At 44.4% G+C, this 27,224-nt stretch overlaps 1 protein-coding gene across 1 annotated transcript in view; it reads left to right on the top strand.

The window, feature by feature from the left end:
• The window catches only part of BRWD1 (bromodomain and WD repeat domain containing 1), a gene marked incomplete in the record, with an annotated part of 4,378,631 nt that overhangs the window by 1,245,427 nt on the left and 3,105,980 nt on the right, over nucleotides 1–27,224 (top strand). The window contains 1 exon segment of the mRNA XM_044071461.1: nucleotides 17,281–17,321. Coding sequence (XP_043927396.1) covers nucleotides 17,281–17,321 — 41 coding nt within the window.

Here is a 27,224-nt window from a genome sequence, read left to right as displayed (position 1 = left end):
CACATTCTTACCCCCTCTGCAGACTAGCCATGGCATTGTGGAACACAGCCTTGAGCTACCAAGTGCACCTACAAGCTCAATTCCTGCCAGGAAAATTAAATACACCAGCAGATGGACTAAGCAGAAAACTCATGGACCCACACGAGTGGAAACTGGAACCAAGGATTTTCAACATGTTGACAAGCAAATGGGGGAGCCCAGCTATAGACCAGTTTGTTTCTCCCCAGAACTACCAATTGGACAAATTTTGCACAAGGACTCCCCACAAGCAAGCCTGGAAAGTGGATGCTCTGTCCTTCAGCTGGAAAAACCTATAAGTCTATGCCTTCCCCCCTCTGCCTCTGCTCTCTAAAGTACTACTAAAAATCAAACAGGACAAACCAAGGATGATTTTGATTGCTCCAGATTGGCCACGCCAACACTGGTACCTCCTCCTGCGCAGTGTGTCACGGTTATCCCCATGGCACCTGCCTCAGACTCCTTCCCTGTTGTCTCAGCAGGAGAACCAGATTCAACACTGAATCTTGCAGCCTGGCTAATTACATAATCTCTCCTCTACCATCCCTCAATAAACCTGTGATGGATATCATTTTAGAGACCAGGAGGCCTAGTACTAGAAAATATTATGCTGAAAAATGGAAAAGATTCTGTGCCTGGAACCAATCTAAATGGATGAGCACAGCAGCGCCCAATTTACCTCAGATTTTACAATACTTAACTGAGATGCTTCACAAGGGCCTGTCTTTTTCCTCCATTAAAATCCAAGCCTCAGCCATTTCAGCTCATTATAACAGAACCTCCCCTCTTCTCTCATCCACTGCTCAAGCAATTCCTCAGAGGGGCCAAAAATTTGAGACCACCCAGGAGAGCTCCAACTCCAGCCTGGGACCTTAACTTTGTTTTGGAGAAACTCACTCTACCTCCTTTCGACCCAGCTGGTACTGCAGACTTAAAATTTCTTTCTTGGAAAACCGCTTTCCTTTTAGCAATCACTTCAGTTAGAAGGGTTTTTGAATTACAGGCCCTTATGGCAGTGGAGCCTTTCATTATCTTATCCCTCAGAACCAATCCTTCCTTCATGCCCAAGGTGGTATCCAGTGTGGCTCTTAATCAGTCTATTCATTTGCCAACCTTCTTTCCCAATCCTCAGAACAAAGGGGAACGGATTCTGCATTCCTTAGATGTGCACAGACAACTTAGATTCTTCTTGGACAGGACTAAACCTCAAAGGAAATATGAACAACTGCTGGTGGCATTTGCTGCAGGGGCAGAGGGGAAGGCTGTTTCAAAGCAAACCATTTCTAAATGGCTAGGCCATTGCATTCATTTCTGTTTATAAGCACCACAGAAAACCTGTCCCCCAGGGGATCAGACCTCACTCCACCAGGGCTGCATCTACCTCTACAACCTTTCTCAGAGGCGTCCCTACCAGGGACATCTAGAAGCTGCTACCTGGAGTTCTGTGTATACTTTCACCAAGCATTATCATTTGCCAATTTTCTCTAAATCCAGAGCTGGCTTTGCCACTGCAGTTTTGCAAGGCCTTATAGCTGGTCCTAATGCTATCTAAATTCCTCCTGCCAACCATAGCTTTGGGAATCTACCCAAATGTAATGACTGCAACAGTGATACATGAAGAACATAGTACAGTTGTGTACACTTAACATAAATGTAGATGTTCAAGTGTATTCACTGTTGCAGTCCTGGTTACCCTCCCTCCAGCCCCCTTACTTCTTTTGGCTGTACTTCTACTTTCCCTTACTATGCTTAAAAGCCTTTTTGGTGTATTTGCTTTTTTGTTGGAGGTATGTCATTGTATATTTATATTTAATTGCTCCCCATTAGGGGCCACCTGACATCTGGGGCAAGAAAAACTGATGTAATGGCGTCTGCTGCATGTTTTATACCCTTGATGACCTGACGTCATGGAAGAAGGGACAGCAACCGACGCAGGACCCAAGACTTTGTTAATCAGGCTGACTGAGGGCTACCTGCAAGCAGATAACCCAAATGTAATGACTGCAACAGTGAATACACTAGAACATCTACATTTATGGTAAGTGTACACGAGTGTACTTTCTGACAATGGTGGGTCCTAAAAGCCATGCCAGTAGCGAAATTGGTTATATGATTGTAACATCCTGATAATTTGTTGAGATCGGTTTTGGATGGGTTGGTGAGTACAGGGGGAGGCATACATAAGGGTAGAGAGGAGGTGTGATCTTGCAATAGCTACCCTAGCTGGGGGGGTGGGGTGAGTAAGGAGCCAAGTTTTTTGTTGACTGACTTAATAGTGTGATTGACATGTTTATCAAATTTAAGATTGTTGTCTGTTATTACGCCTAGAAGCTTTGTATTGTCATCAGAGGAGATAATGGTGTCATTGATAGATTCAATGTTGAAGGAAGGAGGAGAAATTCTGTGGTTAGGGGAGAATAGTAGCTTGGTTTTGTTAGGATTTAGAAGCAGGCAGTGATTAGTTAGCCATGTTTCTACCGTGCTGAAAGTGGTCTGAGTGAAGGTTAGAAGTTGTGTAGGAGAGGAGGCGGAGCATATTAGCATTGAGTCATCTGCATATTGGATGCAGGTGGCTCCTGGGATGATGATGTGCAAATCATTGATAAAGATAGAGAAAAGAAGGGGACCTGGTATGGACCCTTGTGGGACACCTAGGGTTAGAGGAAGATGACACGTCAGCTTGCTCTGCCATAAGACAGCCTGCTGTCTACCGTTTATGTAGGAGTGAAACCATTGTATTGCGTGTTGGTCTAAACTGATGGTTTGTAGGGTATTGAGCAGTAGCTGATGGTTGACCATATCGAAAGCTTTTGAGAGATCTAGGAAGAGTGCTGAAGATAGTTTGTTGTTGTTGTGATGAAGATTGATGACATTAGAGAAAGATAGAAGAGCCGTGGTGGTACTGTGGAATGGCCTAAAGCTGTGCTGAGAGTCGGCAGGCTTTCCGTTTTGAATAAGAAAGTGCAGGATTTGTTTGTGTATGCATCTTTCCATGATTTTAGCTAATGGTGAAGGAATGGCTATAGGTCTAAAGTTAGATAATTCTGTGGAACTTCCTCCTTTATGGAGAGGTATAACGTGATATTTTCCATATTGCTGGGATGGATCCTTCTGAGATGGATCTGTTGATCTGAATAGAAATGGGAAGTGCAATGGAATCAGCTGCTTTTTGAAGATATTCAGCTGGTAGGTGTTCGGCAGCTAGTGTAGTAGGTTTTAGCTTATTGAGTAAGGTCCGGATCAAGTTGGTAGGTACGGTTTAAAAGGTAAAGGTGGGTTGGATGCTGGGTCGATCAGGGCTAGATGTGCCAGAGCTGGTATTTGTTTCTGATGGAGTGAGATGGGTAGCTAGAGACTGGATAGTTTCAGTAAAGGAGTTGAAGCTGTTTGCAATTTCTACAAGGGATTTATCAAGGGCAGCTGATGGGGTAGGAGTGGTGGAATGGTCTGGGTGGAGAAGATTGTTAATATCAGCACAGTACTTTTGTAGTTTTAGCTGATATTTTTGTTGTAGGAGAGTGTAGTGATTTTTTTTGTCTAGAATGACAGATTTTTTTGGTAGCTGCGGTGGTGGTGCTGCGTTAACGTTGTCGCCTCAGTTAGACGTTGCCCGTTCGATTCTCAGAGCGTCTTCTGTGTGGCGACATGCGTGAATGGGCGTTCCTTCATTGAAGGTTGTGCATTAGGCCCGGCAAGCCAGCATGTCAAAATCTACTGCCAATCATTAGCGGACCGGAGTTCCGCTGTGGCGACCCCTAACCGGGGAAAGCCAAAAGAAACAACAGAAACAATGACAGATTTTTTGGTCTGGTTCCTTAGCTGCCAGTATCTTACTTGGTCCATAGGGGCTTTGGTAACATGCCACCTGGCCCAGGAGTTTTCTTAGTTTAATTTTGTTTTTTGTTTCTTTAGCTAGCCACGGTGAAACTGTGGCATTTACACAGATGGTATGGGTAGGAACATGGTGGTTAAGGATGGCCAGAAATCTGGTATTGAAGTACTCAACTGATTCTTGTAATGGGAGTCGTTTCAAGACATTCCAATTACATGCTTTGAGTTCATTTTGGAAGTTGTCAAGGTTCAAGTTCCTGACATTTCTTATAGTTTTGTAGGTGAGCTGGTTGGGAATGTTTGCTTTGAGCCTAATAATATAGGTAAGGCAGTGATCACTCAGATCATCGAGTAATGTACCTGACTTGTACTTTTGGGGGGTGGCTGTACTATCTTTGACTCAATTTTTGCTAAATCTGGTGGGGGTGGCAATGATCTGAGTAAACCCGTGGAGGGAGTTTGAGGAACAGGTGTACCAATCAATGTTAAAGTCCCCCAAGACGGTGGTTTCCTGGGGGTAGTTAGAAGCTAGCCCGTGTAAGATATTTTCTAGAGTATTATCATTCTTGCCGGGTGGAATATAAATGCAGACAATGTATCTGCATTTATTTTTGTTTATTATTAGTTTGGTGGTGAGAATTTCTGCCTTGCCAAACTGGGGTGGCTGTTGGGTGTCAGTTGTTATTTCCTTCCTCGTGAAATGGTAGCTTTGCATCTGGAAGTCTTCGTTAACTTTTCTCAGTAATTTTGAGGTATAGACAAAGTTTTTCATGTTGTTAAGCCTTATGGCTTATATGATTCTCATGATTCCCTTTGCTAGGTTGCAAATGAGAGACTCAGTGGTACGTCAAAAAAAAAGGTGGACCCAACATTCTCATCCTAGGGAGTTTGATTCCAATCTTGAACTTTATCAGTACAGAACTACATTGGTGGAGGAATCATATAGCTCACAATCCAGGTTTCCCATTGACAGATTCCTCAGATTTTGCTTAGGGAGTAGTTTCAGAGAGGGTAAAAGTGCATTGTATATAATATGAACCACCAGAAGGCTGACCAAGATGTTCCAGAAAAAAGTTTATTGCACCAGTTAAGCGCTTTCATCTGTATTAAGAACAAGACTTCAGAACCTGATGAAGTCTTGTTCTTAACACAGATGAAGGGGTAAAAGTGCATGGTCTTTGGGACAGTTTAGACAAATCAAAGCATGTCGTTGTCAAAGAAATTTTGGCTGTGATCCACACCATAAAGTTTCTGCATCATCTCTGCAAACGAAGTCCCTTGACAGATCATTGCAGTCAAACCAACTTTATACATAAACCGGGGGGGGCACAAGATTTTACACCTTGTGTCAGCTGGAAGTCGTAGCTTGAGAGTTAGCTCTTCAGCATTCCTTAACTCTTCAACCTTCTTGCATACTGTCAGAGCAAAACATAGTGACAGATAAGATAAGCAAATCCTCATGAGTGGAAACTCAACAGAAGTCTTCCAGGAGTTGATTCAGATGAAGGGAGCACCTCAAGTATATCTGCTCACTTCCTTTCCAAACAGGCAACTAAACAGATTGTTCCAGGCCTCCATGCAAGCAGCCCTGGAAAACAGATATTTAATTTCCCTGATCAGGGCTGTTCCTATATGCATTTTCCCCTTTCCAATGATTTCAAGGGTAATGCTGAAGACTCAGAAAGACACTCCAAAAATCACTGCGGTGCCTTTCGTCTGACTCAGGCAAAATTGATTCTCCCATCTTATGGAATTAGCTTGAGGCAATTACCACAAGCTTCCTCATGGACTAGATCTACCTGCATGGGACAAGGGAAGTGTGATACACCTTGGCACTTCTTTCACCTGCTACTAGAAAAAAATCCTATGTTGGCAAATGGAAGATATTTTCTTGTTGGTGCTTGGCCAAAGACAAGGGACCCATAAGGGATGTTGTGTCATTGGTGCTTAAATATTTGTGAACAGTACTATCTTATAGTCCCTCTTGTGCATCTATAAAGGCGCATCTTGTGTCTGTTTCAGTATCTCTTTTTGTCAGCCAGTTTTTGAAAGGAGTTTTACAGCTGAGACCTCCTTGTGGATAGTTTCTCCTCCTTGGGATCTCTATTTTTTGCTTGAAAAACAAAAAACATCTTCTTTTGAGTGCTTTACGTGCTGATTTAATGTTCACTACTTGGAAAACTGCTTTTCTTATTGGTCTGACATCTGCAAGAAAACTATGTTGAGTTGCAAGCTCATGTTGGGAGAACCGTATCTGATTTTCCATAGAGAGTGTCACTCTGTGCACAAATCCCTCTTCCATGTTCATGGTTGTTCCAAAGTTCATGTTGAATCAAGCTTTCAGTCTTTGTTTTCTGTCTAGAACCTAAATGTAGGGGAGGGAAAATTCCACACACACCGTATGTGCACAGGCAGCTCAAGTACTGTCTTGATAGAACTGCATCCTTTAGGAAAGCTAACCAACTCTTCGTTTCCTCTTCTGTGACTGAGAAAGGTCAGCCCATATCTAAACAAACTTTTTCTAGATGATTGTCCTCTGTTAGTGTTTTCTGTTACTCTCACCATGGAAAATTCATTCCAGGCAGTGTTAAGGCACATTGTACTAGGGCCTTGGCTATGGTGGCATATCAAAAAGGTGTGGACTCGAAGCATTCTAGAGGCAGAAATTGTGTTCTCCATCCATTTACAAAGCACTACATGATGGATTCCTTTTCCAAGTCCAGAGCTAGCTTTGCTATAACCATTCTCCAGAGGCACCTGGACCTGTCCCTCCTCCTACCATGTTGGATAAACTATGGCAGTCTTACCTTTAGGTTACTGCAGCAGTGAGAATAAAGAACATAGTACTGTTGTGTACATTGCAGTTATGATAGTAGGTATTAGAATTATTCACTGCTGCAGTAGCCTCACTCACCATCCTCTTCCTTGTACATAGTTCTTGTGGACCATATAGTTGTTTTTTTTTTTTTTTTTTTGTACATCTATGGCTTGTTCAAGATGAATTCCTTGTTTGTTTGTTTTTTTTTTTGTCTGGCTGTTTATGTAGCTCCTTCCAGAATGGGTTCATCCTATAAGCAGCCAAGGAGACAGTTTGGGAGGGGATGAAAGCTTTTGGAAGTTGGCAGGTTTCTGTATCCTGAGGGCAGGATAGAACCCATATGCTACTGCAGCTGTGAAGAATTTGAACATCAATTGTTATCGGTAAGTGCATCTTACGCAACTGTACTTTTTAGGTTCCCTTTTCTGCAAGTATCTTCATCTTTCCAGTCTGGTAGCTTAAGCTTTTATCTCTTTTTCTATGTACTTCCTGTAGTTTTTGTTTAAAAAGAAATTTAATTGAAATGATTAGAATTAAAGGTATCGATGCTTTCTGTTATATTTTGTGCTTTTAATTAGCATCTGATTGCCTGCTGTTGCATACATATTCTTTGTTATTTTGTATTTGAACATAAAACTAGATCTGCCTTGTTGGTTCAGTAGTAGAATTGTAGAGAGTCTGTGATGGTCACCTACAACATGATTGCATTTCTTGCTGCTGTCTTTTACTGCAGTCACAGGAGGTATTTTTGCAACTGTCTGAGCATGTCTGCTGTGTAATGACCCTGGTGTTCTTGATTTGTCATTGTCAAACTGATTATTGCATTACAGTAGTTCAACTTTTTGATAGTTTTCTGGGTCAAGTTAAATTGCTGTGTAGAAGTACAGCTCAGCAACTTAGCTAACAAACCTAAAAATGCCAATCTGATGTCCTTTTCATTCTTCCTCACAAATGCATCTAGGATCTGATCCTCAAATCCGACTCTGCCGCATGTACAAGACTTCCGATTCAAATCTTGAGCTCCTCTCTCTACCCATAATGCTCAATCCAGTCCCCAACTTCTCGGATCTTGTTTGCTGCCATTGTGAGATGTGATCGAATCTTGTGCAGTGAGAGTTGTACTTTTTTTGTTCCTTATTGGTAACTTGCCCGGCCAGTACTGTCTCCTTCTCTGACCGATGTCCCTGACCAACTGTGCTTCAATTCCTTTGGATCTGGACAGGTCTTGGATCCGAGAGGTTGGCGCCAGGTCCAAGAGATTGGGTTCGGTTCCTACTTTCTCAGTTCCATCCCTCCCCCTTGGTTCCTTGGCTCTGAACAGCTCGGGTCCGATTCTTTCCAGAGGGCTTGGATCCAGGGTTGGCCCCGACCTCCTCTCCTTGGCTGCCTCAACTCTGAGGAGGGGTGAGAGGTTTTCCAGAGTCCCTCAGCCATTCAGGTAGTAGAAAAGAGCTTTCTCTTTGCATAAGGAACTGTCCTGTCAAATCTCAGATCCTACTTCTTGCCCCCTCATCGGGTCTGAGCCCTGAGACCATCATTTCTGCTCCTGAAGGTCAAACAGCTCTGGGAAGCCTCCACACATGTTCCACCAGAGGGATTCCCTCCCTCTTCTAACGCATCTCCTGCACACTGCACAAATGAGGTACCTCAACAGTGATCGTGTAAGAGGAGGCACACAGACTCCCCTATGTTTTCTCTCTTGGAAGACCCCAATTTTGATGAGGGAGAAGGATCCTGACTATCACCACCTGATGATGTCTTTGGGGACATCCTGAAAATCCTGAAACAGAAGGGTGACTGGTCTTCCCAAGCTCTTCCTCCTGAGGAATAGGTATTCCTGGAGGGATTCGGGGCTGGCCCATCTACGTCTTGGGTGACCCCCTCCTCCCATCAGATGAACTTATTGACCTGTCTCCTGCTGGGCTTGGAAGGAACCGGACACTGTTGAGCCCATCCCCAAGTGCCCAGATAAGTTCTTTGATGTCCTTCATGGATGCATCTGCAGTCATAACAAGTGGGTTGTCCTGTCGTCAGGCAGCCCTGCAGTCGGCCGTCATCTCTGTTGGTCGGGTATAAAAGCATCAGCGGCGCCATTTTCCTCAGTCTTTCTTGCATCCAGAGATTACTACTCTTTCTTGCCTCAGCCGATGTCAGAAAAAGTTAACAATTGTTTAACCTGTGGAAACAAATACCTCATAAAGATTTCCACTCTTACTGTCTGCCTTGTTTAGGCCCAGCCCGCAGCCTGTTCGGCCTGTGCAGTTTGGATCCTCCGACCCAATCTACCAAAGCTGATCAAAGTACACCTGAACCTATTCTTACAACTGAGGCCCCTGCTACAACTCTTGAATCGACCTCAGAAATTGTACCCACTACGGTGGTTGACTTATCAGACACCATCCCCTTGGATGCCTCTACCCCAGCAGGTGGTGCGGGTAGGGCTCCAGCAGCCATGTCCATTAAGGCCTTCGCCAGGGCTAAAGCAGCCAAGACTACTAAATCAGTGCCTGTTAAACCCCCACATCCATGCCCTCTTCTAGTTCTCAAATGCTTTCTTTGGCAGAAGATTTAATTTCTTTAATTAGAGGATCTCAATCTCACCCAGACAGGGCCTCTCAGCCCCAGAGAAGAGACCTAGGGCAGAGCCCCTGAGCCAGTGTCTTCTGATGATTCTGCTGATGAATCAGACATAACTGACCAGCCAGAGGCTCCCTTCTCCAATTTTGAAGATTCTGATGCTGAAGAATCCATTCCAGCTGCTTCCCCACCAGAAGAATTCTCCTTGGGGAAACCTTGCATGCAGAACAGTTCCAATGGCAGCAACAGGATTTTTCAGACTCCAGGAAAAGACTTAGGACCTTTCTGCACCTCCCACAGCACAGGCCCTTGGCTATACCTCCTGTTCTCTCTGTGGTGGATGATAATGATGTTTGTGCCAAACCAGACAGATTTTACAGGGTGCCAGATACTCATCACCACCTTTACAAGGCCCCTCTTGCAGACCCAGAAACTATATCCCAGGGTCCCAAGGCAGTAGCACCACAGCTAAAAACCCTATTCCTTCTGAAAGGGCAAGGTCATTAGACAGATGGGGTAAAAGGTCTACACTTCAGCTACTCTCTCAGCTAGAGCTTTAAACTGTCAGTTTCACATGATACAATACCAAGAGTTTATGCTTGATCAGTTAACTAAAAACTAACCACTGATGAATCTCTTGATAAGAAATATGTATTAGAGATGGTAAATAACATACAACAAGTTAGCAACCATTCCTTAAAATGTGGCTATGATGCACTGGAGGCTTCATTTAGATCAGCCATGACAGGCACAGTGATAAGAAGGCATGCATGGCTAAAGGAACAAGCTTTACGGATCATGTTAAAGCTAAGTTGCTAGATGCTCCTATGGACAAGACAAGTTTGTTTGGTATGCCCAGCAGGTTATGAAGAAAATGGAAGAAAAGCAAAATCTGTTCAAACTGTCAAAGATTTCTTGCAGGTTCAACCCCCAAGGTTTAGCAGGAACTGGCCTGCCAAAATTGGTCCTTTCCTGACTCCACAAAATTTCAAAGGGTCCAGAGGCAGAAACCAATCCAGAGGAGGGGCCACAGTGGCAAGGTAACAACAGAGGCACAGACACAGCCACTGCCACTACATCAGCACAACCACAGTGACTTAATCCTAACTCCGCCTACCAGGGAACAAATAGCAGCTCCTCTAGGCGGAAAGCTAACCTTATTTTCAAAGAACTGGCACTACATAACAAAAGACAAGTGGTTTTTACAAACCATAGATCAAGGTTACGGTTTCACTTCCACACTCTACCAGTCAAAGAGGAATGCCAAATCTACCCCCAAATCAAAAACAGAGGCTCCGCCAGATAATGGAGTTAGCAAACATGAGAGCTGTGGAAAGAGTGCCAACAGCAGAACAAGGAAAGGGGTTCTATTCCAGACTATTCCTAGTTCCAAGAAAGGAAAAAGTTGGAGACCAATTCTCGACCTGTCCACCTTAAATACATACATCATTGTCCCAAAATTCAAAATGCTGACCCTACAGCAACTTCTTCCCATGCTGGGCAAGGAGTCTTGGCTGGTAACTCTAGATCTCAAGGAGGCATACCTGCACGTCACCAATCTGCAGAAGATACCTCAGATTTCTTGCAGGATCAGAGCACTATCAATTCTCAGCATTGCCCTTTGGCTTATCTACTGCGCCCAGAGTATTCACAAAATGCCTGGCATCAGTAAAATTCAAATTTACCCATACCTGACAACAAAAGCAAGCTGACAACAGATTTACAAAGAGTCATTTACTTGCTACAAGGACTGGGATACACAGTCAATTTACAAAAGTCAAGGCTGATACCATCCCAAACAAGGACATTCTGAATTGGACACAGTACAACAAATGGCACTCCTGTCTACAGAAAAGGAAAAAGAACTTCCTCTTTACTTCTTGGCACTAACAAAACTGAACAAGTTAACAGCAAGAAAAGTTCTGCAGGCCTTGGGCTTCATGGCATCATGCATAATCTTGGTCCCATTTGCCAGACTACATATGAGGAAACTACAGTGGTACCTAAAGAATTTATGGTCCCAACACAGACACAGTCTAGAAACAGAAATCCCACTAATTCCATGCTTAAAACAGGAGTTCCTATGGTGGGCTCAGGCATGCCAGTCAAACCCAGGCCTACCCTTTCGCAGATGTCAACCAAGCCAGACCATCACAACAGACGCTTCAGACCTAGGATGGGGGCCCACATGCTGGACAAATGCCAGGATCAACTTCACCTACACATCAATCTAAAAGAAATGCTGGCAGTAAAACTGGCAATCTAAAAGTTCAAACCATTCCTCAAAGAGGGCCAGTTGATGATAAGGACAGACAACACCACAGTCATGTGGTACATCAACAAACAGGGAGGCACTCATTCATACCCCTATGCAGAATGACCTTGAGCTGTGGACCCTGGCACTCAGCTACAACATTCAGTTACAGGCAATATTTGTACCGGGAAAGACAATACTCTAGCAGACATATTAAGCAGAACCACTGCCCACGAATGGAAGCTGCACCGGACATCTTCAAGACCATCTCAAAGAAATGGGAATGCCACAGATAGACCTATTCGCATCACCTCTCAATCACCAGCTCAAAAATTCTGCACAAGCACATTCCACCCACTAGCATGGAAAGTGGACTCACTCTCCTTCAACTGGAAAGGCCTAACAGCATATGCATTCCCACCTCTTCCTTTGATACACAAGGTACTACTAAAATCAAGGAAGAACGTCCAAGGATAATCCTGATAGATCCAAACTGGCCAAGACAACACTGGTACCCACTACTGAAGAGCATGTCTTGATGCCTTTGATGTTAACTCAGAACAACTACAGCATCATACATCCAAACCTAAACGCTGCAACTGACTGCATGGAACATCACATAGCAGCAGCTAATCCAGAACTTTCCCAAAGAGTTAAAGACATTATTCTTGAAAGACCTTCAACAAGAAGGAACTATGCTGGAAAATGGAAAAGGTTTGTCATTTGGAGTATGGAAAGAGGAAAAGATGTATTCAGGCCTGTCCTACTCCTCCATCAAGATACATGCTTCAGCTATTTCAGAAGATTACAGCTTTGATTCATCTGTTTTTTCGTACCCTTTGATCAGGCAGTTCCTCAGAGGAATCAAGAATGTAAAACCTCCAAGGAAACCACCATTACCAGCTTGGGATTTAAACTTTGTGCTAAAAAAGTTGACACTATCACCCTTTGAACCAGCAGCAACAGCAGACCTACAACACCTGTCATGGAAAACTGCCTTCCTACTGGCAATTACTTCAGCAAGGAGGGTTTCAGAACTACAGGCCTTAATGGCAGTGCAACCCTTCCTAATCTTCCACCAAGATAGAGTGTCCATGAGGACTAATCCTACATTTATGCCCAAGGTGGTATCCAGAGTATCTTTAAACCAGGCAATCCACCTACCTACCTTCTTTCCCAACCCACAAAACAGAGGGAAAGAATACTGCATACCTGATGTATATACCAGACTACGCTTACTACTTGGACAGAACAAAAATAGCAGAAAGACTGACCAACTTTTGTAGCCTATGCAACAGGAAGGGAAGGAAAAGCTATTTCAAACAGACAATCTCCAAATGGATAGGAAATTGCATACGATACTGTTACTCCTTCCATGGAAAACCAATTCCACAGAACATAAGACCTCATTCTACAAGGGCAACAGCCACTACGTGGCAACCAAAGACATTATTGGCGGCTACTTGGACCTCCGTGCATACATTTGCCAAGCATTATAATTGCAGGATTTGCCACTGCTGTACTGCAAGGGATCCTAAACACCATAATCTACTTTTATGGTATTTATGACTGCAGATGCATCCATGAAGGACATAGTACAGTTTTGTACCTACCATAAATGTAGATGTCCGAACTGGATAGCATCTGCAGTCAGGATTACCCTCCCGCCTTCCCCTCTGTGGTACTCCTAGGGTGTTTACCCTCCTAATAGCTAGCTGTTGGGGGGGGAGTCTTTTATGGTGTATTTGTTTGTATATATGTACATATATGCTTATTTTTTGTTTACCTCTATTTATTTGGAAACATTGGCATCTATCCAAATTTTAGCCTGCAAGAGGGCTACTGGCATCTGGGGCAAGAAACACTGAGGAAAATGGCGCTGATGCTTTTATACAAGACCAACAGAGATAAGCGGACCGGACTTTGGAATCCGGCCGACTGCAGGGCTGCCTGACGACAGGACAACCCACTTGTTATGACTGCAGATGCTATCCAGTTCGGACATCTACATTTATGGTAGGTACAAAACTGTACTTTCCCCCTTCAGCAAGACCTCACTGCAGCAAGGGAATCCCAGTTGATGCCTTAGTTCTGGCGGCAGCCACTAAGGAGCTAGCAGAACAAAGCTCCTCTGTCCATCCATTGAACGGGGAGTCCAGAGCGATGAACAGATTTGGAACGCTTGTGTATGCGTCAGCTACATTTGCGCTAAGGTCATTGAACTACCTGTTACATTTCATTCTTTTACAAAGAGATTTAATCAAGGAGCTTTCTTCTGTCTGAGACCATGTCTGCTGAGGATCTCTAGAAGGTTTCTCCTCAACTGGACAGTCTTTCATCCATTTCCAATGCATTGATGGTGCTGATCTCCCGTACAGGGGGAGGGTGCCTCAACGAGCAGTTGGTTCAGGCATAGTCATTGGGAGACATGCCTGGATGAGGCTACGTGACTTTGCAGAACCTTTCAAGGCATCATTTGCTAATACCCCCTTTGATGACTCTTCTTTGCTTGGGCCATCAGTGAAAAGTGTGCTCAACCGAAGCAAGCAGGAGACAAAGACACTGTCCTGCCATTGGATTCAAATTTTCTACCTCTCAACTTACATTCTGTAGGAACCAGTGAGGTAGTAAGAAAATGTGGTTCTGGAAATTTTGGGGACCTTTTCAGGACTCATGTGGGGATACTTCTCCAGAGGGAGAGGAGGTTTCAATGGCAGATGTCTCCTCAGAGAGAGGGGTCCGCAAAACCAGGGCTTCAGAAACTCCTCCTTTAATAGGCCCTGTCAGCACTCCTGAAACGTTGCCTGACTATCCACCTCTGGAGGAGGTCGGGTCATTTTTGATTGCACCTGGATGCCTGGACAGATATCCCAAAAAAATGCATAGGTGCTAAAAATCATATCCAGAGGTTACTGTGTACCATTTTCCCTTCCACCTGTGTTTTTTGTATTAAAGTTGTGATTTTATTTCTCAGATGTGATATTTGGTGCCTTTATTTTATGTTGCATTGTCTTGGTTATTAGCACCAAGTAATACTCACTTGAAATATCCTCCATAAGCTGCGGTGGTGCAACGGTAGCATTGTCGCCTCACAGCAAGAGGTTCTCCCGTTCGATTCTCGGCTGGAGCACCTTATGTGTGGAGTCTGCATGTTCTCTCCGCTGTCGAGTAGCATTCGAAAGACATGCGTAAATGGGCATGCCTCTGTTGAAGGTTGGGCATCGAGTTGGCACCTCGGCACCATAAAAATCCACTGCCAATCAGTAGCAGACCGGAGTTCCGCTGTGGCGACTCCTAACCGAGAAAAGCCGAAAGAAAAACAACAACTTGAAATATCCTCCATGGATACTGGAGTCCACTCAGGATCTCCTATCTCATCCATCAGGAATTCAACATCCCAGTCTCCACGCTCTCAAGCTGACCGCATGGTTTCTCCACTTCCAGTGATAGTAAGATGGTCCAGGCTCACCTTCCCAGTTTGTGGAATTATCTTGGCCTCTTAGAAGGCCTCTGCCAAGAAAGTCTACAAAAGCAAATGGAAAAGATTTTCTGTGTAGGCTTCCAAGCAGAATATTGCCCCCTTTTCAACACCTACTTTGGCCATTCTTTTTCTCACTACTGTTTTTAAGGAAGAGGCTAGTTTTCCTGCTGTTAAACGTCAGTTGACTGCTATATTCAATTTCCACACTGGAAACAAATCATTCTCTCTGGCATCTTCCAGATTATGTAAAGCTTTCATAAAGGGAGTTTTCCTTTTTAGACCTCCAATAAAGGATCCCTTTCCTCCTTTGGATCTGATAGTGGTCCTTCAGGGGTTAACTCGGAACCCCTTTGTAATGGCGAACAAAAGCGATATGAAGTTTCTTTCTTGGAAAACAATCTTTTTAGTAACTATCACTTCAGCAAAAATATTTTTGAGCTCCAGGCCTTAACAAGCTCTGCTTACATTATTTTCCATAAGGATAAGGTTTCTCTGCAAACCAACCCTTCCTTTTTGCCTAAAGTGGCCACAGAGACTAACGTTAACTAGTCCATACAATTGCCAGTTTTCTTTCCAAACTTTACTAATAAGGGCAAATAGATGCTGCACCTTCTTGATGTTCACCGACATTTGTTTTTATCTTCACAGGACAAAACAGTACAGGAAGTCTGATCAGCTGTTTGTATCCTTTTATCCCCTAACTGCTTGGGTCAGAGAGTTTCCAAAATTACACTTGCCACAAATGGATTACTGATTGTATTTCACTTATTTATTCTAAGAAAGGTTTGGAGTTACCTTATCCTCCCAGAGGTTATTCCACTAGATTTATGGCTACTTCATCTGCCTTTTCATCAAGAACTTCCACTGATCACATCTGCACTGCAGCCACTTGGTCAAAGACTACTTTGTTGCACATTACAAATTAGACATTGTTATCAGAAGCAGAGCTTCCTTTAGTTCAAAAGTGTTCTGGCATGTCCTTCCTTGAGGGCCTCTCGAGAGTTACGTACCTGGGGACTCTGACCCATTCGTGAGGCAGAATGAAAAGAACATCATCAGATTTCGAAGTTATGTACTTATAACTTGCCATTTGTGTTATCCATTTTCATTCTTCTTCACCTTCCCTCCCAGCCATCCCCCGCCCCGTCACTCCTAGAAGGATCTTTGGATGATATCGAAAGCCTCATGTTCTTGGTCTGAGCCTCAGTCTTTTCCTGTGTCTGTTTTGTCTCTATAACACAATGGGCAGTAAGGCAGCAAACTCAATCTGACGAGTTGGGGATGGGATAGAGCATTTTTTGTACAGGGAGGAGCATGAGATTTGGATCCAAAGTCTTGTATTTGAGGCTGAGTCGGATCCAAGGATCTGGTCCAAGAGCCATTCCTGAGGAAAAATAAAAATGGACAACACAGATGCCAAGTTGTGGTAAGTACATAACTTCTAATTTGCTTTTATCAGTTTTCCAGTAGGCTAATTAGAAATGCCTTTCAGTGCACAGGTGCCTATGGCCTTATTAAAGGATCTGCAGGAGGTTCACTGTCTTTTTGTGTTTAATACGTGTGTGATACAGAGCCAGGCCTCTAGCTATTTGCCTAAAGTAGTTTCCACAGGACCAAGTTATGTGGTTATCTTCCTACATATTGCGACCTACGTAAAATGGTTCTGAAGTATTTGCTTTAGTGCAACTGTATGGGCATTCCTGAAGCAATAATCTGTTGTATAGCCATGCTTTTAAACTGTTGATTTTGACTCCGTTTGATCTCTCCCATGTAAAGTATGTGATCCTTTTATGAAAAAGGGAGGGTTACATCCACTAAATATAATGCATATAAGGAGTTGTTTTCCAGAAAATGAGTATTCATATAAATTATCTTTGTGTTAATAGCATTAGTGTAAAGCAGCTGTGAGTTTGGGCTTTTGTCTGTCATACCTCTCAACTGTCCACATTTTTGCCTCATAAAAAATTTTTTTTTTGGGAAAATCACGAGGATTGAAGTCAGTAAATAATGACATATTTGAGTTTTAGATTTGATATCTTACGGAAAATGCATGCTAATACAGATCCTGTTATTCTAGCAACTTTCTAAGTTTGTTAGAGCAATATTTAAAATCTGTCCTGATTTCTAGACCTTTGTTGTTCCTGATTATTTTTTCTCTTGTCTCTACCTCTAAGTGCAAGTCATCAAGTCTGTGTATATCCTATTTCACTGTGCCTATTGCAGCAGTAGTAATAACTTTGTAGAAAAATGATAAGCAATGCATGTTTAATTAATGACTTGAAATTCTTTTTAATTTTCCAGGACAAAGTTGACAGTATTCAGTTTTCAAACACTTGTGACAGGTATGTATGACATAAGTAGACAGTATTTGTTGGTACATTTTTTTATAATGCTTCAGGTGATGTAGTCAGATTAATTACAATGTGTTCGATCGCTCTTGCTAATCATTCCTTTTCTGATACCCACTGCATCATATTTATGGCTGTGGGGGAGCAGGAACCTAGTTCAGCAAGCATTGAGAGTACTATTTTTACACTAGAAATATCCCTGACTTCCTCCCAATAGATGGAATAATGGCCATAGGAAAAGAGTTCTTCTAGTCAGCATCTGAATGTGCCTCCCTCTGGCAGCAAATGCATCTGAGAAAAACTTAACCTTACAGTAAACCCAGCCAACATTTGCAGATATTTATTTAACATTTGTTTTACCAGGAAAGTCTGACTTGGAACAAAGCCAATTTTCAGCAGAGGCCCGGGGAGAAATGCTCCAGATATTATCCTGGCACATTGAAGTGAATACCAGCACTCTGTCTTAGCCAACGTGAAATGGTTTTCAGTAAAACAAAGATAAATGCACAGCTAGAATCAATAATGTATACATTAATGGTTAGAAACTACTCTATATTTACCCAGTATAATAACAAAATGCACTGCTGCCTACCATCTGTGAATCAGTCTTGCATCACTGCATTATTAAATACACAACCTGTCAAACTCCATGCTGCTGACAGTTTCTTCACCACAGCCCCACAAGCTTGGTGTAGTATAAGTGTGTATGTTGTACCTTTAAGAATAATTTCCAGGGGCGGCACGTGCATATAAAGAGCAAGCACATGGTAGCTTCAGTGCTGTGTTGAATGTGCAGCCAGAGAGTGAGCATATGAGTGTAATAGCTAGACCTGAAGTAGGAAACTTCACTTGATCATCAACCTGTGGGTATCGGATCCGACCGGGATCCGAGCCGGCAGCTTTCCAAGCTAGAGATCCGAGCTCCAAGCTCCTCCCCCTTACCCATAACGCCCTGCCACCTCCTTCCAATCCCCAGATCTCGTTTGCCGCTGCTTTGTCAAGCACGGATTTCTCGAGCTCCTAGCTTTAGGTGATCGTGAGTAGGAAAGTTTTCTAAAATCTTATTAGTTTTTTTGTGTGAGAGCAGTTAACTCCTTAATTTAAACCCCTTTACCGTTCCTCTTAGTTTAAAGCCTAGTACTCCCCCTTTTTTTCCCTTAGGTGATTGTGTGAGGTGCGTGTGTGTTTTCTTTTGGGGTAATGGCCGAGGCCTCTAAGGCCATTTTTTCTAAGTGCACTGAGTGTGGTCATAAGCTTTACCCAGCGGATGGCCACACTCAATGCGTCCTCTGCCTGGGGGTATCGCACTTGTCTTCGGGCTGCCAAATTTGTGCAGCTTTTAACCCCCGGGCCCTGAGGGATAGGAGGAATAAGCTGTTTCTGGCGGGTCTTCTACCCTCTGAGTCGGCTTCCTCCTCCTCTCCCTCAGTGGCTACAGCCACGGCTGCGGCTGTTCAGTCTGTTGTTCACTCTCCCCTGCCTGGGACTCAACCTCCCATTTCTTCTCAGGGAGAGAGGGACTCTAAGAAGGAGAAGGAGGAGAGGACAGAGAGAGAGAAAGGGAGAAGGAGAGAGAGGGAGAAAGAAAGGCATAGGAGCCACAAGCGGCGGGCCGACTCTGCTCCCACGGCCTCGCCTGCCAAGTTGCTGTCCTCACCTCAGAAGATTTCCGAGCCTTCCTCCCCTCCATGCTTCTCACCGGAGCCGGAGGAGGAGGCCCAACCATCTTTGAGGTTGTTGCGGCGGCCCTCCCGGCCAGCTTCGGCGGCCTCTTCTAGGTCGACCCGCAGTCTCTCCGACGCTGACATGGACCGGATGATGAGTCGTTTCCTCCAAACCCAGATGCAGATGGGAGTGCTGCTGCCTCCCGCCCTCCGGGGGGAATTCAGCCTCACTTTTTGCCCCGATAGCTTCTTCTCTGATCCATTATCGGGTTTCGGAGCCGAGGTGTCGGCGCCGACAGTTATAGTTACCTCGACGCCAGCCATGCCCTCGAGTTTCTTGGATCCCCTTTCGGATCTGAGCTCTCAGAGCCATGAGCCGTGCGTTGGATCCGGGGGGGCCAGTGTGTCTTCGGCTCCATTTTGGTCAGAGCACACTTCCCTCTCAGATCCGAGCACTTCGGCTCCGATGCCGATCCCTACGCCGGATCCGAGGGTGTTAACCACGGAGCCCAGAGAGATTGGTTCACCCTCGGCTTTCGACGTGGTGGAGAGGGTTCTCTCGAGAGGTTTGAGACCCCCTAGTCTTTATTTGGATCCAGCCCCCACTCACTCGCAGCTGGACTAGACTTCCATCATCCAGTCCCAGGGGCAGCCTGCGTTGACGCCCCAGCCCATTCCACTGGCGGAACACGGCCCTGTTAGTGAGCCCTCCTCGGACAGTCCCACCGAGGAGGTCCCTCACAAACGTAAGTGTAAGAGGAGGCACTTGGACTCCCCTGAGTCCCTCACGGAGGACACCGATTTGGAAGAAGGGGAAGGTTCCCCCAGGTCACCCCCCGATGACGTCTCCTTTGGAGACATTATGGAAATGCTTTGCCTGAAAGGGGGGTGGTCAGCCCAAAAGCCTTCCTCGGACGAGTCGGTGTTTCTGGAGGCATTCGACGCAGGCCTGTCTAACTTTTGGTTGTCCCCTCCGGCCGATCCCCTAGTTGACCTCATCACTACCAAGGCATGGAAGGAACCGGACACTGTAGAGCCTATCCCCAGGAGGCCAGACAGGATTCTCAGTCCCCCCGTGTATAGGACGGCTTGGAGTAAGTGTTCCCCGGTAGATGCCATTGTGGTGGCGGCAGCCACCAAGAGGGAACTCTCTCAGGATAGTTCCTCGATCCATCCCCCTGATAAGGAGTCTCGGACTATTGATTGTATCGGGAAGTGGATGTTTGCTTCAGCCAACTATTCTATAAGGGCGCTGAATTATTTGGCCCATGTAATTAGACTTCAGCGGGATCTGGTGAAAGAATATGCTGAGTCTCCCCCTGAGTCCATGTCGACCGAGGACAAACGGACCTTCTCGACTCACATGGCCACTCTCAAATCTGTTTTGAATACGTCTATGCGGCTACTTTCCCATGCCACGGAAGGAGCCGCTAGAGCCAGCGGGTCCGGTATCACCTTAAGACGTCCCACCTGGCCCAGGCTTTGTGACTTTGCGGAACCTTACAAGGCGTCCTTCGCGAATGCACCCTTCAGTTCTACTCTGTTTGGGAAGACCGTCCGCGACACATTGGTTCAGAGCGAGAAAGATGGGAAGACTCTGTCTGCCGTCGGAATCCGCTTCTCGGCTCCTCAAAGGTCCTTTTCTAGGAACCAGGGAGGACAAAAGATGATGTGGTTCCGGAAGTCTCAGCAGTCCCGTTACGCTCCGGACCCTTCATCTTTCAGAGGCAGAGGAGGACAAAGTGGACGCCGGCCCAGAGGCGGGGGGGGGGACGGAAAATTTTGGGTCGCGGGAACCCTTTTCTGATCGACCCACGCAGCAGCCCTGAAGGGTTGCCCGACTGCTCCTCTCTGGAGGCAGTCGGAGCGTTTTTCAAAGCAATTGGCCCAATGGGGAGTCCATAACATCAGATCGCTGGGTGCTTCGAATAATATCTGGAGGTTACTCTATCCCTTTCATAAATCTGCCTCCTCAGTCGAGGCGCCTCCCCGATGTACCACCCAGTCAGAGGGAGGCTGCAGCTTTAGAGGTAAATAAGCTGCTAGAAAAAAGAGCCATCCAGCACGTCCTCCCCCCAGGACAATCCGGATTGGGCAATTACTCCAGGTTCTTTTTGGTGCCAAAGAAGACGGGGAACTTAAGGCCGATCCTCTACCTTTCAACAATGAACCTCTTCATTGCCAAGGAAAAATTCCTGATGGTCCTGCTTCAATCCATTCTGCCTCTGCTGCAGGAGAAGGATTGGATGTGCTCCATAGACCTCAAGGATGCATACTATCACATTCTCATGGACAGGCGATCCAGGAAGTTTCTCCGCTTATGGTTAGGGGCCAGTCATTACCAGTTCAGGGTCCTACCCTTCGGTCTCACGACAGCCCCCAGGGTGTTCACCAAGGTCATGGCAGTTGTAGCGGCCCACCTGAGGCTTCAGGGAATACAGGTTTTTCCTTACCTGGACGATTGGCTTCTGACCGCCCCCACCAGGCGTCTACTCTGCTTAGCCAGGGATTGTTTCCTACGTCTAGCGTCCCATTTGGGGATCACCATAAACTTGAAGAAGTCATCCCTCCAACCAGTTCAAGTCTTGGAGTTCATAGGGGCCAGGATAGACACGCTTCAGACCAAGGCCTTCTTGACACCAGACAGACTTCGCAGTTTGACTTTACAAGCTTTAGCCCTTCTCCATCACCTGCCCCATCAGCAGAGTTAGTCCTGAGAGCTCTAGGGTCCATGGCAGCGGAAATCAACCTCGCGCTCTTAGCCCGCTTGCACATGAGGATTCTCCAGTAGACATTACAGGTTCAGTGGTCCATCCTTCACCATCCATTGGACTTGCCGATTCATCTCAGCAGAGTGTGCAAAAATTCTCTCTTGTGGTGGCTCCACTCCCGAGAGCTTCGGAAAGGGCGACCGTTTGTTATGCAACAACCCCAAGCCACAGTGACCACGGACGCTTCTCGCCTTGGGTGGGGGGGCATTACGAGGGCAGAACTGTTCAAGGTACGTGGATGTAGAGACCGTTCTACATATCAATGTTCTGGAGATGAGAGCGGTGCTTCTAGTGTTGCAAGCCCTTTATGCCTTTCTCCCTCCAGGGACTATTGCGATTCAGTCAGACAACATGTCGGTGGTCTGGTACATCAACAAACAGAGGGGGACCAGGTCTTACCCTCTTTGTCGAGAGGCCATGAGAGTTTGGGATTGGGCGATATCCACCAACCGTTTTCTGCTAGCAATGCACATTCTGGGTTGGTCCAACATCCTAGTGGATAAACTGAGTCGAACTATCCTCTCACCTTACGAGTGGCCTCTGAATCCCTTAGTAGCGAAACAGATCTTTCGCAAGTGGGGTCAACCTTGCTGCAATCTCTTCACGTCGCCTTCCAACTCGAAGTACAGTGAAGCCCCAGAGACGCTCTAGTTCATGCTTGGCCACCCGGTCTTCTGTATGCTTATCCTCCTCTTCCATTGATGACAAAATTCTTACAGAAAGCTTGTTGGTTGGGGAACAAGATTATCCTCATAGCCCTATTCTGTCTTCGTCAAACCTGGTTCCTGTGCCTGCGGTCTTATCTTATAGCTCCTCTCTGGATCTTGGATCCCATCCCGGATCTAATATCTCATCCTTGGGGATTGAAACCCCCGAACCTGGTCGATCTCAAGCTTTCAGCGTGGATCCAGTTCTATTAGTTGCTAGGACTCCCGGTATCTCGTCTGCAGTTAGATCCATCCTGGTAGCGGCGCATAAGCCATCTACCAGAAAGGTTTACAATAGTAAATGGAAGCGGTTTTCTATTTGGGCGTCTCATAGGAAATTGGACCCTTTCACTGCTCCCATCCCAGCAGTGCTCGATTTTCTATCGCATATTTTTCAGCAAGGGGCCAGTTCCTCTACTGTAAAGGTTCAAATGGCTGCCATCTCGCATTTTCACATTGGCAATAATCTCAGTCCCCTCGCTTCCACCAAGATTTGCAAGGCCTTTCTGAAAGGTACGTTTCTCTTGAGACCCCCTGTTAGGAACCCTGTCCCTCCTTGGGATCTAACCTTGGTCCTTCAAGCCCTAACTGGACCTCCTTTTGAACCTGCAGCCTCTGTTGATTTGACATTCTTTTTCTGGAAAACTTCCTTTTTGGTAGCCATTACCTCAGCTAAAAGTGTCGGAGCTTCAAGCTCTCTGTATTAGAGCTCCGTATCTGTTTTTTCATAAGGACAGGGTCTCTCTCAGGACTAACCCATCTTTCTTACCTAAAGTGGCCTCCGAGACGAATATCAATCAGTCCATTAATCTCCCAGTTTTCTTCCCTAGTTATCAAAACAAAGGGGAGTACAAACTTCATTTGTTAGATGTTCATAGGCAGTTATTGTTTTATTTACACAGAACAGCGGCCTTCCGCAAGTCTGATCAGCTATTTGTCTCTTTTGCTAAACCCTTCTTGGGTAAGCCTGTATCAAAGGTGACTCTGGCCAGATGGATTTCGAATTGCATTTTGTTCATATATAACCTATCTGGCCTGCCAGAACCTACTGGGGTTCGCGCTCACTCTACCCGTTCTATGGCTACATCAGCTGCTTTCTGGTCAAGAATTCCCTTGGATGACATTTATTCTGCGGCTACTTGGGCATCCTGTCATACATTTATCTCTCACTATAAATTGGATTTAGTGTCTAGAGGAAGGGCGGCTTTTGGCTGTGCAGTCCTCCGGAATATCCTTCCTTGAGGACCTCCCAAGTTTTTTGGTAGCTGGGGACTCTGTCCCACAGGTTGATGATCAAATGAAGTTTCCTACTTCAGATAAAGAAGTTATGTACTCACCATAATGTTCCATCTGAGTAGGTAACTTCATTTGTCAGCAACTGTCCCGCCCTCCTTCCCCCTAACCTGGTTCTTTGGTTTCCTGATCACTAGGATGGTTTATCCAGGTCATTTGTTAATCCTTAGGTTAGGATTCTCCAGGTTGTTGCTTTGTCATGGTGAAACTATGTAGATGGGCAAACGCGATCTGGGGATTGGAAGGAGGTGGCAGGGCATTATGGGTAAGGGGGATGAGCTTGGAGCTCGGATCTCTAGCTTAGAAAGCTGCCGGCTCGGATCCAGGTCGGATCCGATACCCACAGGTTGCTGACAAATGAAGTTACCTACTCAGATGGAACATTATGGTGAGTACATAACTTCTTTTTTGCTTGCAAGTTTATCTAAGCTAGTTAAGCTTCAATCGTGATGTGTTTTTACATAATAAAGTTGCTTGAATAGAACCTGGAAATGCTAGTCTGTTTTGTCCTGACTGGATGAGTGACATGGCGTCAGAACTGGGATTCCAGACACTGCTTTTCAGAGCTACGAGGTGCTGAGTTAACAGTGAAGTAAAACTAAGAGAACAGAGTACAAAAAAGGCCTAGAAACTAACCAAAGGTAATGAAAACTTGCACAAACTATTTATTTTATAAAGAAGGTAAAACAGAGCATTACAAGGGCACAAACCACATTGTTAAACAAGCGAGGCACAAAAAAGTTTATTAAACCAAATGTTTAAAATTAAGATATTTGATAAAACAGTTATCAGAAAAGCACATAAAGGGTTAGGAATTGCCTCAGAATTGCAAATGAGCATGTTTAAAGTAAAACGGGTATATTTAGAGTAAAACAAGCACAATAAAAGTATAATGGGCATGAAAAAAAGATTAAACAAGCAAAATGAATATAGTAAAAGAGAAAAAGGGCACATTAAGCATAAATAAAACAAGGAGACTGCATGTTTTTTGGCATAAAGTACTGTTTTGTATTGATTGAAGCAATTAAGGGCATAACTAGAGTTATTCAAAGTATCTCAGTATGTAAAAGTGCTTACAGTGTGTGCTTATTACTGTGCATTTATTCCGGAGTCTGTCTGTGTGCAGAGTACAATTGTATCATGTAGTGCTTGTGCTGGCTGTGTCTATTCGCAGAGTGCCTCCATTACAGAGTGTTTCTTGCACTGTAAAGAGTTATTTAGCAAAGTACAACTGTTTGGGGAAAGTAACTCTGAGCTTCTTCTGCCCAGTTTATTTGCACAGTGCAGTTATTTTGAAATGTTTCTTACACTGATAAGAGGTGATTTCTTACAGTACAGTGATTTCAAGTGTATTCTTATGCCCAGGAGACTTATTTCGCAAAGTTCAGTTATTCAGAGGCTTGTTGTGCTATTGGGCATAGTTACCAATACTGACATAAATTTCTGGCATATGTATATATGTGTGTTTGTTGCATACTTGCAAAAGCCTTCACTGGTATGTGTTAATATGGCAGACAGATTTCACAAACCATCACCCCTTGTATTTGTTCAGAATATTGCAGAGAACTGGAGAATAGTTAAGCAAGAGTACGATATTTTTATTCAAGTATTTTGTTTTGAAAAAGATGCATGCACCAGGCATTCATTTTGCTAAACCTAGCTGGGTTAGAGGCATTAAAAGAGAGCATTCTTTTTTGTATACACCAGCAGTATATGAGGGAGAAGATGAAAAATGTCATATTGTTGGACAGGCTAGATCAAGGGGAAGACCCCAAGTGTTTGAAATGCAAATTCAAGGAAATGTGCAACCCCCAGACAAATTTTACATTAGAGTGGCATTTGTTTTACACGAGGGATCAAAGCAAGGAGAAACTTTTGCAGCTTTTATTACTGACCTGAGAAACAGAGCTAAAACGTGCAAGTTTGGTGACTTAAAACATGATTTAATAAAGGACTGGCTTGTGTGTGGTATTAATAGTGCTGCAGTGAGAAAGATTTTGTTCATGACAGTGATTTAACACTGAGCAAAGCTATTGAGAGTTATCAAATCCATGAAGTTACAGAAAGGCACACAAGTATGCTTGCAGGTGATAAGAGCATGCTTTCAGCAGGCTCCAGAGCAAATGTAGACAACATACAACACGTGGCTAGCAGAAGGCAGCCAAAGCACATGGCACCTGCCACCCCTGCAGGCTCCTGAGGTAAAACCCATAGTTTTCCAGTAAGTTCTAAGAAGATGACATGCTCACTGCAGTACAAGGGTTAGTCAGCAAAACCCCAATCAAACTTTAACTATCTCAGTTGTGGTGCCAGTCATGTCTTAGAGAAAAATGCTTGGCATTTGGTTAGCAATACCACAAGTGTAAAAAAATGGAACCAGTTTCAAAAGTTTTGCAAATCAAGTAAACCTCATACAGTTATAAAGGGTCACTTAAAAAAGCAAGATGATCACACACAGAGCTGCAATTCTACTTTTTACATAGATGGTGTGTCAGTAATTGGTGAAAAGGTTGATGCAGTGAATTTGTAGGCAAAGAACAAAGTGTTTTGTACTGTCCAGATCAATGGTGAAACCACCAAGACCAAAGTAGACACTGGTTCAATGTGTAATGTTCACAGGCCTTTGAGAGAGCTAACACGCAAAAGTGTTACGTGGTCTTGGTTGGAACAGAACCAGAGAACATTTGAAGACCTTAAGCAGAAAATTGCCACCCCACGTACATTAAGATGTTATGATGTCAAGTAAACCAGTAACTTTCCTGTGATGCTTCAAAATTTGGTCTTGGTGGAGTTATCCTTCAAGAAGGCAGACCAGTAGCCTGTGCATCTAGATCTCTTACCCAAACTGAAATGAAGTTTGCTCAAATTGAGAAAGATCTTTTGGCAATAGTATTTGCATGTTCAAAGTTTCATAATTATATTTATGGTCGAGCTATTCATATTGAAACTGATCACCAACCTCCAGTCACTATTTTAAAGAAGCTTATGCATTCAGCTCCAGCGAGATTACCAAGAATGATGCTCAAATTGCAAAAGTACAACTTCAAAATGGTCCATACAAAAGGCAAACTTATTTATATGACTGATACCTAATCCAGATCACCCAGAAATACAACAGAACAGCTTCATGTAGAGAATTTTGACTTCGATGTCATGGAAGTTCGTATTTTTTCTGCCACGTGACTCTAGCTGAGAGATCATGCAAAGACTGATCCAATTTTGCAAAAGCTGAACCACTACATTAATGCTAGATGGTTGTCAAAGCTGTGTAGTGTACCACCTGAAATGCAAACTTATTTCCCTTATCGAAATGAGATGTTGATGAAAGATGGCAGTATTTTCAAAGGTCCTAAAATTGTTGTTCCTGCTTCCTTACAATGTGAATATATCCAGACTTTGCATTGTGATCACCCAGGGTACAAATCTGCCAAAAGAAGGGCAAGAGGATTAGTATTTTAACCT

Source organism: Protopterus annectens, chromosome 5.part0, assembly GCF_019279795.1.
Source record: "Protopterus annectens isolate FY-2018-M chromosome 5.part0, PAN1.0, whole genome shotgun sequence".
Classification (NCBI taxonomy): Eukaryota; Metazoa; Chordata; order Ceratodontiformes; family Protopteridae; genus Protopterus; species Protopterus annectens.
The sequence above is the reverse complement of the archived record's forward strand: the minus strand, read 5'-3'. Positions and strand labels throughout refer to the sequence as shown.